General features: G+C 42.6%; 1 protein-coding gene across 1 annotated transcript; it reads right to left on the bottom strand.

The window, feature by feature from the left end:
- Positions 1-2425: 2425 nt before the first annotated feature.
- Positions 2426-16200, bottom strand: LOC146495519 (NUAK family SNF1-like kinase 1). Its single transcript, XM_085145771.1, has 7 exons — positions 15477-16200; positions 11360-11480; positions 10287-10438; positions 9034-9099; positions 5935-6054; positions 5327-5459; positions 2426-5219 (listed from the first exon to the last, which is right to left on the bottom strand). Exons 1-7 carry the CDS (start codon positions 15810-15812, stop codon positions 4030-4032), a joined length of 2118 nt encoding a protein of 705 aa, XP_085001897.1. The 5' UTR covers positions 15813-16200; the 3' UTR covers positions 2426-4029.
- Position 16201: the final 1 nt, after the last annotated feature.

Raw genomic sequence — 16201 nt, 5'->3', positions numbered from 1 at the left:
CTTTCGAAAAAGGTTTACAGCTCTATCTCCGGATGGGAGTGTCTGACAAAGACAGCGCAGGCACCCTTGGAGTCGGGGAAGGATTCTGCATCCGTGGATGCATCACACGACCGTTCTCCAACTACTGCCCCATCCTGCAAAGGTACTCTGAACAATGCCTTGTCGGGCGTCCACGAATGCGCCTGGACACAAGCAACGCAATGCCAGTTGAACCAGGCCCTCTGGACCTTCCTTCCTCCGATTGGGACCGTTTCGTCCCATCCTTTTTGGTCCCATTCGCCATATCTCCAGAACCGAAAAAGCCATCGGCGTGGGCTCTTCACCACAGCGTCCGGAAACCACCGGAACCCCCACTTAGACACCAACATAAGCCCTCTACACCTCTTACTTTTTCAGTTATTTCACTTTTGTCCCATCCTCTCCTGGCTTTTTTGCTATAACCTAACCCTACCCTACCCTACCCTATCATTTAAACCTCATCATACCCTATCGTTTAAACCTCATCATACCCTCATCATACCCTCATCATACCCTAACGTTAAACTAATGAGACAATAAAAGGATAATAAAATAAAAAGAAAAGAAAACGTAACAATAAATAATAAAAGAATAGAAAATGAATAGATAATAAATGACCGTAAAAATTCAAAAAAAAGAAACAAGACATAACTTGGAAATCAAAAATTACACATAAAAACAAAATTAAAATTTGAAAAATAGGAAATAAACAACTGACAAAAACTTGTGGAGTAATAACAAGGATAGGAGTACAATAGATGGGCAATTTAATATTTATAAAACTTAAAATGCCAGAAATAAAAGACTAAATATAGGCATTTATGCAAGGGGGATAAACCTAGGTTGCTGTCTCAGGGTCTCCTGGGGGCTACATGGCCATCCTGTAGCGACAATGACAAACAACAGATAATAGATGAAAGTAAAACCTGAAGAAGCTGAAAAACTAAATGTAGGTGTTTGTGCAAGGGGGAGGGACCTAGGTTGCTGTCTCAGGGTCTCTTGGGGGCTACATGACCATCCTCCAGTGACAACGAAAAACAGATAAGATAAATGTTTAATAATAGTAAAACAACAGGTAAGTCACTAAATAAAGGGTACCATATAATGGGGAGTGACTAAAAGTGCTGTCTCAGGGTCTCCTGGGGGCAAAACGGTCACTTTTCAGGGTAAGAAAGAGGACTGAGATGGGGAAGGGGAATGGGGGACTACGCATGGCGTGCAGTGGCCCGTGCATTTCCAGTAGCCCTCTATCTAACCACCCAGTTGTCGGACGAGGTGGGGAGGGTTCACTGCGTTCTCTTTCACAAATCCTAACCCTAGAACACAAAGACAAACAGTCAGAAGTTATGAAAAAACAAAGTAGGAAAGTAAGACAAAGTCACAAAAAAAAAAGTAGGAAACAAGGAAAGGACATAAAAGGAAGGGGGTGCCATAAAGATAAACATGAATAACGAACAAAGGACGGGATGTCAAAACAGCAGGGGGTGCCATGAAAATCAACAATAAAGAAAACAAGTGGAGAAATGAAGAAAAATAGACAAAGAGAAAGTCACGAAAAACAAACAGAGAAAGAAAAGTAAGAAACAAAGATAAAGAGAAAAATAGACAAAGAGAAAGTCACGAAAAACGAAGAAAGATAAGTAAGAAACAAAGATAAAGAGAAAAATAGACAAAGAGAAAGTCACGAAAAACAAACAGAGACAGAAAAGTAAGAAACAAAGATAAAGAGACGAAAAACAAGAGAAAATATAAGTATAGTAAGACAAGGAAGTCATATAAAGAGAAAAACAGAAAGAAAAGCAAGTAAGAATTTTTAAGAAACACAAGTTGGAAACCCAAGAGTGGGAGGAGCCAAGAAAGAGTATAAAAGCCAAGAGAGGCACAGACAAGACAGAAGTCAAACAGACACAAGACAACACACATTGGGCCAGCCTGAAGAAGGCACAGCAATGCCGAAACGTCGCGAGGGCCCAATGATGTACAATGCGCATACACCCAAGATGGGTAATTTTTTGAAACAGGGCAGGGACATCACCACCCAGCCCCATTGATGGCCCGTGCACTTCAGGCTGCCAGCTTGCTGGTGGCCTGCTCATTTACACAAACCTAACCCTAAACTATGAAAACAATCTGTGGGCCAACTAGAGCTGAGTTTATGGAGACAGAAACACAGAAGAAGACAGCAAGGTAACTAAATAGACATCTTTTTGTCTTCCACACTCAGACAAATAATCAAACTAACTAACATCCCTGCTTTTGAGTACAAACTCTATGGTTGTTCAAGATGCAATACGTCTTACAACATGCTGCTGATTTTATTTATTGTTTCATCAGAAAAGACACTGCAAACTGCTCAGATTCAAATAATTTATTTTACCCAGAAAAACAAAAATATTAAAAAAAAAAAAAAAAAGTTAAAGAGAATTCTTTGTATTTCCTCTCACAGTATGAAAATCACATATTTAATATTGCATACATCTACTGCACACATCACCTAAACATCCAGAGCAGCACAGGTGGTGTCACGGTAAAAAGCAATGTGATCTATCTGCTATTCACACTGTGTGTGTTGGTGCAAAGAAGCAAACTGTGCACAGTGAAACACTGTGTGGCATAAAGATACTTGAAAACAAATATTGACATCGGCATTACTTTCCTTAGCATTTTAGATAAGCGGAATATAAACATTTAACAAATGGGTTTTAACCAATGTGAAGTGTCTGTCAACAACCATAGCTCTTCTCCTCTTGTGCAAGCTCACAGTGCATAAACATAAGCAGGATGATGTGTGAACAGATAATGAATAAAAACTCAATTTATTCTCAGATGAGAAATTAGAATTGCTGACAGATTACACAGGTTAATACTGAACACTTAAAATGTCCTGATATCTGCTACATTTTAGTGCGCTATAACCATGTCGCAATGTTTATATAAGGTTTATAAAGTGCTGCCACAAAGTATCCCAAAGGTCAACTGAGCAGAATTTATCCTCATAACAGAAGTTGCTACAGTCTAGTTTCCATCCAAACACTGCACACATTTGAACATATTTCAGAAAATGATTAAGCTCAAAGCAAACTTCTATGCATATCTGTTTCCATATGTATGTGTGACTGCATGAAGGTGGATACTTGAGTATAAGTAGCTGATGATGTTAAATTTATTGCCGGGTGTTATCACAACCACTGCAGAACAACAGTGTGCAAATTATATATTACAAAAGATCACCAGCAAAATTAGTAGCACTGCCAAAGAATGCAGAAAAAATGAAATTATATTTATATTTGATTCATATATTAATTTAACTAATGCTCCCCCCCGCCATTAGTTCTCACATACATACTGTATGATTCTATCTGACATGCTTCATGCACAATTAATGTATAAAAAGCTAGTTTCAATTGCACTTTGCCACATTTCACTGTTATCAATACACACATATTTTTTTGAACTTTAAAAGTATTTTTTCTTCTTTTTTTCTGAACTTACACCTCAGATTTTATATCCAAAATGGTCAAAAAATGCAGGTGGATGGAAATATCTTTAAGTCTTTTGACTTACTCATACAATGATTGTCGATAAACCAAAGATGCATGGATTACCACGTTAGCAGATGACAGCCTTCAGACAAAGATTTTGAGAGTTGTCAACATCAATCTGCAAAAATCTACAAGGAGAGTCCGTTGTGCAGGTGAGGTCAGACCGAGTCCATTAAACAGACTATTCTGTCCTATCTCTGCAAACTGCTGGAAATCAGGTCCCATTTGGAGGAACACAGTTAAACAGTCAGAGGCTACACTTTAATTTATCGCTGCAAAAATGCTGAGACATGGTGCTTTACATCGGCAGTGCAATGGTCATGAGAGTCTGTGTACTTGAGATGCAACCTTTCTAGAGTTCATGAAGTCTTTTCAAGATCGCAGGCACTGATTATCACATAAAACTGAACTGAAGAGCTGGAATTAAACCCAGTTTTTCAGCACACTAAAGTTTCTAATACGCTTCGTATTACAGCATTTCCTTTTTTGTTTGTTGTTCTCCAACAACCCTGTCCGCCTCGCCTCTCAGCTGCTCCAAATCGTCCTCTGAGCTGTGCTGCACCCCCCTTGAGAAAATCTTGCGACGTGACTGGGAGCTAAGGTCCAGCAGATCAAAGGAATCGGAGGAGAATAGGCTATCCTCACTCACAACACTAGAGGGGCGGCTATGACGGCCCTCGGCATCCCCTGCAGTCTGGAGGAGATGCTGCAGAGCCTCTGGGAATATCGCAGGAGTTGGAGAGGGAGACGACTGGTGGTTGTCAGGAAGATCCAGGCTGCGAGAAAACTTTCCATTACGTTTCAAAATACCCTTACGTCTTCTTACTGCTTCTGTGTGCATTGTGGGACTGTCTTCAACTCCAGGGAGACATGTTTGTTGTTTGTGGGAACAGGACTCACCTGCATTACTGTCTGTACTTCCTACACCTGAGCCCCTTCTGTCTGATGAGGAACCATAACCTGACTCCCCACCATACAAGTTCTTTAGTATCCCTTTCTTGGGCATTTTGGACGACGGCTGACTGAATGTAGTTGGAGACAGAAGGCTGGTTGATAGGACGTCAACATACGCATGAGTAAGACTGTGTGTTCGACAGGGCTGCGGTGCAGTGTTACAGAGCTGAGAGGGGGAGTTATCCCTGGGAGGGGTGTGAAAGACTGAATCTAAACTTCTCTGGTGTTTCAGAATACCTTTGGGCTTTTTTCTTTCAAAAGTGGAAGTGGAGGAAATCACCACGGAAGAAGCAGTTGCTAAACAAACGTCACTGCAAGCTCCCTGTGCAGTCTGGGGAATCGCATTCTCCTTGCGAGACTTCCTAAGACTCGATATTCCACCACGCACCCTTGCACCTCCCCCACATTCGTGCTTTAGAGGTAAGCTGAAGTAAAAGGGGTTGGAAGCGTGTTGAGGAAGACCGGAAGAGTCTGAGGACAGGCAGTCTGCATCCACCGTCAAACTGCTAGCAGCAGCAACCTGATTCTGCCAGTCGATGTAGCGAGCCAGCAGCGGGGAGGGGCACTCTTGGTGTGGAAATGAAGGGCAGTCACACACACTCTCTTCATATCCCCAGTTCACCCACCAGTGGTTAGCCACGTCCTCTATCGTGGCTCTCTCATCCACACGCACCGTCAGCAACCAGCTGATGAGAGCACAGGCGTCTGGAGGGGACAGAGTCAACAGTTATTTATGGACACTACGCTGACAAACCAGATCCCATTTGACAGCTTTAAAAATATATATAAAAAATAAAGTTATGAAGCTTTACCAGAGGGGGGGTTGGGTCTGCGATAGCAACCTTGGCTGATCTGCTCTGTGAGTTTTGTGTGACTGGCCCCATCGAATGGCATGCTGCTGTAAACAAGGGCATACAGCAACACCCCCAGTGCCCAGCAGTCCACCTAAGACACACAAACACATACAGAATGAAATATTATATTCTTTTAAAGCATATTCATGAACAAAAGAAGATGTACTGTGGTTTAAAGCTACACTAATCCAGATATGAATTTTACACTGCTAAATTAGTGTAATTTAGCATTGCAATAATATAAATAACAATGTTGGATTCATGAAAGACACAAAAATGCAGCAGAACCAGCGACATCATAATTTTTTTTACATTTTAAAGAGCTTTTTTTTCATGCCAGCATCTGGTGCCTACAGTACCCACAATGCAAGTTGTTAGTATTACCTAATGTACTAGAAAGCTGTTGTTTTAAAAGAAAACCAGCCACATGTGGTGACATTAAATGATGATGTAATCTCACCAAAAGCAGCCCTCCAGTCTTGCAGTAAACAAAACTGATTATTCTGTGAACATTTTAAAACAACCTAACATCCATAATGCTGGGAATTAACAGGATGTTGACCAACCTCTGGTCCCTGGTATGGCAGCCCCTTCACGATCTCTGGGGCAGCGTAGAGCGGACTTCCACAGTAGGTTTGCAGCAGCGTGCCCTTGTGGAAATTATTTGAGAGGCCAAAATCAGCCAGCTGCAAAAAAGAAAGAATGCAAATTAACATATTTTGTTAATAATTATTTTTATTTCTTCCTACTGCTGACACTATTCAAAGCTTTCACAGCTGCTGGATGTGTCTGCGCTCATTTTCTGTGTCAAGTGGCGAAACAAACTAACAGCTGTCACATTACAAGACAAGAGATCTCAGTCCAGATGTCTCTCCACAGACTCAAAACACTGATATCTCAAACTTTATGTCAATTCAATTCAATTTTATTTATATAGCGCCAAATCACAACAAATGTCGCCTCAAGGCGCTTCATAGATACAGAGAAAAGCCCAACAATCATATGACCCCCTATGAGCAAGCACTTTGGCGACAGTGGGAAGGAAAAACTCCCTTTTAACAGGAAGAAACCTCCGGCAGAACCAGGCTCAGGGAGGGGCGGCCATCTGCTGCGACCGGTTGGTGTGAGAGAAGGAAGACAGGATAAAAGACATGCTGTGGAAGAGAGACAGAGATTAATAACAGATACGATTCAATACAGAGAGGTCTGTTAACACATAGTGAGTGAGAAAAGAGACTGGAAAGGAAAAACTCAATGCATCATGGGAATCCCCCGGCAGCCTACATCTATTGCAGCATAACTAAGGGAGGATTCAGGGTCACCTGGTCCAGCCCTAACTATATGCTTTAGCAAAAAGGAAAGTTTTAAGCCTAATCTTAAAAGTAGAGATAGTGTCTGTCTCCCGAATCCAAACTGGAAGCTGGTTCCACAGAAGAGGGGCCTGAAAACTGAAGGCTCTCCCTCCCATTCTACTTTTAAATACTCTAGGAACAACAAGTAGGCCTGCAGAGCGAGAGCGAAGTGCTCTAATAGGGTGATATGGTACTACAAGGTCATTAAGATAAGATGGGGCCTGATTATTTAAGACCTTGTATGTGAGGAGCAGGATTTTGAATTCAATTCTGGATTTAACAGGAAGCCAATGAAGGGAAGCCAAAACAGGAGAAATATGCTCTCTCTTTCTAGTCCCTGTCAGTACTCTTGCTGCAGCATTTTGGATTAACTGAAGGCTTTTCAGTGAGTTTTTTGGACATCCTGATAATAATGAATTGCAGTAGTCCAGCCTGGAAGTAATAAATGCATGAACTAGTTTTTCAGCGTCACTCTGAGACAGGATATTTCTAATTTTAGAGATGTTGCGCAAATGGAAGAACGCAGTCTTACATATTTGTTTAATATGTGCGTTGAAGGACATATCCTGGTCAAAAATGACTCCAAGGTTCCTCACAGTGTTACTGGAGGCCAAGGTAATGCCATCCAGAGTAAGAATCTGGTTAGATACCATATTTCTAAGCTTTTCAGCGCCGAGTACAATGACCTCAGTTTTATCTGAGTTAAGAAGCAGAAAGTTAGTGGCCATCCAAGTCTTTATGTCTTTAAGACATTCCTGCAGTTTAACTAATTGGTGTGTGTTATCTGGCTTCATGGACAGATAGAGCTGGGTGTCATCTGCATAGCAGTGAAAATGTATGCTATGTCTTCTAATGATGCTGCCTAGGGGAAGCATGTATAATGTAAACAAAATTGGTCCTAGCACTGAACCCTGTGGAACTCCATAATTAACCTCAGTGTGTGAAGAGGACTCTCCATTTACATGCACAAATTGGAGTCTATTAGATAGATATGATACAAACCACTGCAGTGCAATACCTGTAATACCTACAGCATGTTCTAATCGCTCTAATAGGATATTGTCACAGTGAACTAATCAGTTCACACTGAATCCTGCACTGAGTTTCATTCACTTTAGCACTCGCCCTCACGCAATCTAAATTCCTTTTCAGTGACTATGTACGGAAAGCTTTTAGTCACGTGGAAAAGAAAATACACAATAACTCAAAAGCAATTCCTTTTAAAGGAGCCAAAAATACTGCAGGTATGCTGAGCTTTTGCCAGAGTAAGTGTGAGCGAGGAAAAGGGGAGCGGGCCAAAAGCATCAGGCTGCTTACGCCCACGTAACGGAACAATCACTCACTCGAGGCTCCGAAAGCCATACGCAGACATACTGTGTCTCTCCTCTATCTGCAAAGATTATAAACATGCATGCTGGCTCACTATCAGCCCTCGTGGTGTTAAAAATATTCACAATGACAGCTTCACTTCCATGGTAGAGAGATACGGGGAAACAAAGACCTCATTGAAGAAGACAACACTGTAAATGCAAGCCAGCTCACTGTTCATATATATCCAGTGGCAATTAGCACATTTCTTTGGACTCCCATATGTTTGCATGCATTCAGCCTATAGTGAGACAGTTCTTCATGAAGCTGGAAGAGTGAATGAATGAATACCAAATGCTTACAAAAACAAAGTCAAACACAAAGTTACACTCTACAGACTAATATTCTATTTTAAACTTGACATGACCTAATCCGCCTCTCTCTGCCCCATACAGATGCCATTAAGCAGCTATTGTGCAGACATAACAACGCATTGCACAGAGCCTCGGTCATTTCCTGCAGCAGATGCTGAGAAAGGCCGGTGCGGTGAACCTCCGGTGATGTGGTTGGCAGCGAATGAAGACCCGCAGAGAAGTCTGCACATAGCGTTTTCTTTTGACAGACAGAGCACACATACGTAAACCCCCTGACTGGCATGAATCCTCAAGATTGTCGCTAAATTCCCGGCATTCCCTGCTGACCATGCACAGCTCTGCCCAAATAAGGCAAGAAATATTCCCTGGGTTCTTTTGTAAGGCCTTACATTGTATTTTTTCACATTCACTGTGCATTGCTCAACAACACATTGAAATTCCTCTGGGTAGAAAATGCTCCAACATATATCCTGAAAGTACACTGTGTTTGCATTTTATGTTGGAGGCGGCAAAACAATCCACGTAGCATGGATCAGATGATAATGGGAAACTATGAATTATGTATTATTAAATGCTCAGGAAATGTGGCAAGATGGCTCAGTTAGTGCACAGTATTTTCTTAGGATCCTACCTTTACATTCAAATCTTGGTCCAAAAGAATGTTCTCCAGCTTGAGGTCTCGATGCACAACCCCGTTCTGCAAGACAGGAGAAACACACGTGAGGTCCTGCTCTTGGAGAGTCTGAAGGAAGATCATCAGACTGTTTAATTATTCTCAAGCATGAGAAGGTGCTCTGTTTTTTCATCGGATGACGGTTTGAGCCACCGACTGGCATTAAGCACAAGTGTGCAAGGAAAAGGCAGATGACTCAAAATCTACACTATTTGTAGCAAAATTAATTGCATATGTAGTACCTCATTAGGTGTGGTCACCCAGGAAATCATGTGACACTTTAAACATTCATGTCAGTTCGTCTTAAACAAACTTTATTTCATTTATTAAATTCTCTTCTGAGCACTTATGTGAAGGAAATGGCCAATGACCTCAGACAGTGCTTTGTGTGCTACATGTAACTGCACCGCAAGCACGGCAGACACACATATGGTTAGATGTGGTTTATCAGGTCAATATTCTTACTATCGTTTAAAATGCCTGTGAACGGAGCAGTGAATGGCCCTCGATTATTTCCATTTTTCTCGTGAAGCCTTGCTCATCTTTCCATGTGCACCGCATACCGCTGACAAACATTCAATAATTCATTCACTCTGGAACATTCATGTCTATTTTGGGACAATATTCAAGGGCACGAGGAGCCCAAATTCCATCACCCTGCACACCACAGAGACGCAGAAGCTGAATGATAAGTTTAACGTGAGCAGATTCACACAGAGTCCAAACTGCCAAAATAAGAAAAGCAAAACAACTGCCTTTTTTTTTTTCATGTCCAGCTCAGCTGACAGTCAGGCAGATATCCTAAGTTCCACTATAATGCACTTCTGTTTAAACAGGACTTAATAACTCCTCGATAATTCCTGCTTTCTGGCCTGATTTTATGTACACAACAATAAATCAGAGAAACAAAGAAGTGTTTGTTTCTATGCTAAGGCTTACAGTAATGTTGAAGGAGGCTCATTTAGTGTTTGTTAAATGTGTCAGTGTGTGACTGTAAAGAACAATCGAGCCTTATAATGCGCTCTTAACCCAAAGAGATCTGAAAACTCAAGTCAAGTTTTTCTGCAGTAATAGGATTAGGATTTATTGGTTTAAGCGGTACAGTATTTGCATGTGTGCACACGTGCCTGTGTGCAATTTGCTAACTTGTAATGTATTCCTGTTGGGCACCTGCAGAACACATGTGGGTAGGTTGTTTGGTGTGTATAAACCTTATGGCAGTAGTGGACAGCAGATGTAATCTGTCTGAAGATGCTGCGGGCTTCTGTTTCTGGCAGTCGCCTCCTCTCCTGTATGTAATCATACAGCTCTCCTCTGCTGGCGTACTCCATCACAATCACAATCTTATCCCGGCTCTCAAACACTGTCAACACAGGAAAACAGAAACCTTTAATGATGTTTCGCTGTGTAGGTTTTCAACTCCTGTGTAATCCGTGTATGCAAATGCTTATTGATTTCAATAAATCTTCATAGAAACAGAAATATCTGCAGTTTCTGTCATTTGTACAACTTTAAAAGAGTCTCACCTGATGAATGGCTACCAATCGAAATAATATACTTAAGTATAGTGACAGGTGTGGGGCTAACTGGGATTTTTTATCTTATTGATGGACTATAACATCCTCCTCATTTGTTCTATTGAACAACAATACCCATCCAACAATAAATGGGAGACCTTTAGTGAAAAAGGGTAAAAATCTTCTATTTTTATTGTTAAGTAACACTACGAGATGATGAAACAAGATACCAAAGACCATCTCTCAAGGCTGTTTCAGAAGTTTTACAATTCTTTTCAATCATATTGTTTCATTTCTGGGTGCTGTAGCTTTTAGCAAATCATTCTGGGGAGATTACTTCTTGCTGCAGTGAGTATTTTGGTGGTTTAGCCTGAATTGACTCAGAGTGGTATTTGTAGTAGTTTTGGGATATTTTTCCCAAATTAGTGCATCAGTGGTATGATTTTAAGTTAAGTATTTGACAACAATGCAAGTTTATGGAACGGAGTAAGAAGCCATGTGTACGATTCTTTGTGCAAATAGGAAATACTTAGTTGGGTCGTGTCATTGTTGGTTTTGGGCTTTAAATAGGATTTGTGAGCATTACCAGCGTTATCCCTTAGCCCCTGGCATTGTTGAACAACACTGCTGTAAATGCTGCTGTGTGTGTTGTGGAACTTAATATCTTTCGACTGACTTTCTTTAAAATATTCACTGCCTAAACGCTAGCTGGATACCAAACTATGAAATTGTCTGATACGTGGGAAGGTGTGTCAGTGTCATCTTACCCTCATGGAAGCGTATGATGTTGGGGTGCCTGAGTGAAGATGTGATCTCAATCTCTCTCTGGATGTGAATTCTGTCCAGGTCATCGGTGATGCGCTCCTTGCGGATTGACTTGATCGCCACCTTGGAAGGAAGACAAAGTTTAGAGGATGTTATACAAAAAAGGTTGTGTCCAAATTTCACACACCATGTGTTAAATCTAGTGACTGAGTAATAAAACTTGAGCCAGTAGATTTAATTTCCATAAATTCCTCAGAAAACACACAAATTTAACCATTTTCTGCTTTACCTCCATCAAAGCAACAAATAAATAAACAGTTCATGCATCATCTGCACAGCCAAACATGGAAACAAAGGCATACTGTACATACTGTTGATGCTTAAAAACACACACGCTCATACACAAATAAAATCTCTGGGTATTAGACATGATTATGTGGGTTTAAAGGCTGCATGGTGAGAGCAGATCTCGTGATGTGAGATGTTCAGAGGCAGAAGGTTGACAGCTGCAGTGTTCACACTCTGCTTCTTTAATCCTATACACCGGTGCAACCCGAAGCTTCTGAACACACACACGCAGGCCCGCAATAAAAACGTACATCCTAAAACAAACCTCTAAAACTGGTTGGATAGAATAAGTGTCACATAATCAAGACTTTACAAAGACGAGACAAGTGCATGCAGGCAGACAACGAGGCATCGGAGTGTGCCTAAAATACACAAAGGACAACAGAGACGTGGAATATAACAAGTAGCTGAAGCCATGGGACTAATTTGTGAGGCCGATATTTAAACATGGGACGAAACATGCGCTGTATAATTTTGCATGTCCCTGTGGGTGAGCTCCCACAGGTCAAAACTGTCTCTGAAAAAATGGAAGAGACACAGTTCGCACGCTCCATCAACCATGATAGTTATGCAACACAACACGAACACCATCCAGGGAACCCCTGAGACTGAAGTGACCTTCTGATTTATGAGGTCATCAGCTGAAGGGCAGATATTAAAAAGTTGGGGAGGAAGATTCTGATACTCACTAAAGAGCCATTTATGACCCAAATACTTAAAGCAATGTGAGGAAGAGAAGGGGAGACTGTAAAATCAGTTACTGGGATGATTTAGTGCAATATAACAGATAAAAGTTATGGATTAGACACGTCAAGATATAGACTGGGAGTCAAAAAATTCTACTGCCGTCTCAGCTCTAATTTACTACCAAGACTTTGAAGTGACACATGACACAGGGAATACAGACCCTCTGGGTATGGTTCAGGGCAAAGTGAGCATTTTATCTGACCGATTTCAAGGGGCCATGTGTGAGTAGAGGAAGCTGTGGTTGTTTGTGTTTGTGTGATCTCACCCTTATGCATGCAAATATCCTGCGGATGCATCACACAGAGATATGACCTCTAAAGTATCCTTCTCACCAACAACATCTCATTGTTTCCTCTAAAAACTGCAACCTCACATGTGTAGGAAACACAACGCAGCATGTGGGAGTCATTCAGGCATTCTCTGACATCATCACGGCCTATATTATGATGGCATGGCAATTTTAGATGTGCAAAGGGATGTACTGGCTTTCCCATCCCCTTCTTGTTTTCCTGCTGACTCCAGTCTTGACTTAATGCAGGTGTGTTTGTCTGTATGAAGTCATCATGGGGTTGGGGTGTGCACCAACTTCCTTCCTACCCTGCTATTCTCACAAACACACAAATGTATCCCAGGAGCCTGAGCAGCACTAAAGGTCCCTGCTGCATCTGTGAACGATTTAGCGGCAGGATTATACAGGCTTCCTGCCAGAGTGACCCTTGACCTCCAATCATCTACACACAGCCTTAAGCCGTCCCTTTCCTTAACCAGGAATTGCAGAACTGATGGGAAACTGGGCAAAGACATATACATTAAATGCAAGAAAGGAAACAAGAATTTTTTTTCTGATGGCATTATCTGATTGCTTCGATTCCTTTTTTTTTTTTTTCTTGCCTACGATATTTAAGCTTTAAAAACAAGTGAGGCTCCCAACCAGGGTAAGTGACCACAGAATACTTAGCTTGCATAACCAAGGCTGGTTATTCATCTTTCCTTTTGCTTTACCCTGTGCATTCACGAGGATGACTTACATTCCTTTCTTGCAGCGTCACAGGAAAACCACTTTACAGGAACAAGTCTCAAGTGAGCTCCTTAATATAAAATCACCGATAGTGCCTTCTCTTCCTGCTCTTCTTCCTGCTTTCCTCTCCCATCTCCCCAAGCTCACAAAACAGCCCACTAGCCTTGTTTCCAAAAATAATGCCTGTTTTGTTTCAAAGAATCCTTGGTATGTGCCTGCTAATGGCTCAAGGAATTCAGCTTTTCCCCCTTGTCCTACCAATCCCACTCACCCTGCACACACACACACACACTACATGGCCTTGTTCCTCTCTCTGTATCCTACCAGCAGTCTCTTATACATGCTTCACTACATGTTAAGATTTAGAATAGAATAGAATTGTACACAACAGAAAACAAGTTGCAAAGTGCTTGAAAGTCATGCAAAGAAATGGTCTGGTATGAATAGAGTCCGTGTGTGAGTGGCATGAGTGATGAGGGTAACTCAGGCCATGGCTCAGATTAGTGAGGTGATTGGGCAGGGGTGGGGGGTGGGGAGATAGTGTTTTTTGACAGTCTGAATGTCCCGGGGGAAGAAGGTGTTTTTGAGTCTGAAGGTGTGGGACCTGATTGACCTGAGGCGCCAACCAGAAGGCAGCAGGTCATACAGGTGGTTGGCGCGGTGCAAAGGGTCGCCTGTGATGGCCCTGGTTTTCCTGAGATAGGAGGATCTGGCGATGGCTTCCAAGGGTGGTAGAGGGCAGTGACTGATGTTTTGGGTGATGTTAATTACGCTCTGCACAGGACACAGAGGAAATGAAGCTGCTGTTGGGCCTTCTTTACCAGGGTGTTGTGGCTCCAGGTGAGATCCATGGAGATGTGGGTGATTCTACAGATTCCACCCATTCTGCATTTATAATGAGTGGGGAGTAGACCTATCTGTGCCTCATGAAGTCCATTATGAGTTCTTTTGTTTTAAGGGAGTTAAGCTTCAGGTTATTTTCTGAGCACCGTCAGGACATCATTGGCATACGTGTCGATGTCATTAGTTGGCTGGGTTGGTGTGCAGTCATAGGTGTACAAGGTGTACAATAGAGGATTGACAATGATTTGCTCTGTAAGCAAACTGGTGGGGGTTGAGGGAAGGGGGGTAGGCAATCTCTGATATGCTGAGACATTTTCTAGTTGGTGAGGGCTACGACGTCTCCACACCTGGCGGGGGTTACTATCAGTGAGGAGACCTGGCAATCACAGTTGAAGGAGCCAGACAAATTGTGAGAAACTCACTCTAATCAGGATCATCTTTTTTGTCGCAATCAGATTATGGAACTGTGTTTATTTACTAAAATAAACCAGAAAGGAAACTGATGAGACCCCCGTCCTCTCAGATCACAGCACAGAGGGAGGGATTAAGGTCTGACCAGACATAAACCCACGATTATTCAAACTAATCTGGCACCACATTCTGTTTTAACCTAGATATTCAGATTGTGAAGTTAAATAGAAACTTGTTATGGTATTATGTCTCGCTCTCTCTGTGTGTGTGCTTAAGTCTGGGTTTTTAGGGGTCAGACTCTAGTTGGAGCAGACCTATTGTAGTGATTTTATCCCCTTTTTCAATTGCTGAGTGAGTCAGACCAAAGGCATCTCAAGCTGGCAGCACAAGAAATGGGTTCAGGATCAACGCATACCCTACCACACGCAGAGCGCCCCCCACGAAGTTCTTTCCACCTTCAAATTAATATTTAATTACCACTGAGCAACACTGTGGCAAGTGCAGCACGCAAGCACAGACGCATGAAGACACAGGCGAAAAGTAAAAGCATGGGAATCACATTACACTTTTTATAGGCTTTTTACAGGGTCAGCAGACGAGATTAAGAGGTCAGATCAATTTCAGAAACTGATAATTGATCGTTTCCTTTCACCACATTTCGCCCTTTGTTTAGGAAATAACGAGTCCTTCAGCCACATAGCTCCGAAAAGCTTGAGGCAGTATGATATGATGGGTTATGGTGACCATCTTACCGTCTTCAGGCTCGCTCTCTCCACCGCTTTCTTCACTTTGCCGTAGGTGCCTTTCCCCAGCGTCTCCATCACCTCATAACGGTGCTTTAAGTTGTGCTTGTGCTGATGCTTTTTTACTTCCATGGACGCTGTGGCTGTGGATGCCTGGCCCAGCGCCTCCACGCCTACTTTCATGTTTCTCTGTCGCTTCTCCGCGTTGCAGGCACTGCGGCTGTCCATTCTCGGTGACTGCTCGCCGCCATGCTGGCTGCTGGACGCCGCGTCCTGCAGGCAGCCCAGCTCGGAGCGTCCGCTAGTGTTCATTGCGCCTCTGCTGTCCGCCTCACGTCTGCCCATCCTCTCTGCGCACTTTGCGCACCTGTCAGGAGCAGCTTTCCTCGGGACCGGATCCCCAAATCACTTTGAGTTTTGATAAAAAGCGAGATCGGGTTGTCCATATAGAGTCTCACACGTTTAAAGGTGGCTTCTGTAATGGTCTGAAAATTAAGAAATACCCCAAAGCCGTCTGATCTATTCGGCCCAGCTGTTGTTTTCTACTACCACTCTCAGTCTCAGGAACACAGCAACAGGAGCGACGGGAACCACACGCTCCGAGGCGAGGGGTGGAGCCTCCACAAGGCAACATCCCCGAGCGTCACACTCGTTTGGGATTAATTTGGGTTTTTCCAGCGAATACTTGACCTACCCAGCTGCAGAAACACGGGGGAAGAAGGCATGCGGGGAAT

The sequence above is a fragment of the Neolamprologus multifasciatus genome, chromosome 20, assembly GCF_963576455.1.
Source record: "Neolamprologus multifasciatus chromosome 20, fNeoMul1.2, whole genome shotgun sequence".
Taxonomy (NCBI): domain Eukaryota; kingdom Metazoa; phylum Chordata; class Actinopteri; order Cichliformes; family Cichlidae; genus Neolamprologus; species Neolamprologus multifasciatus.
This window is presented reverse-complemented; position numbering and strand designations above follow the sequence as displayed.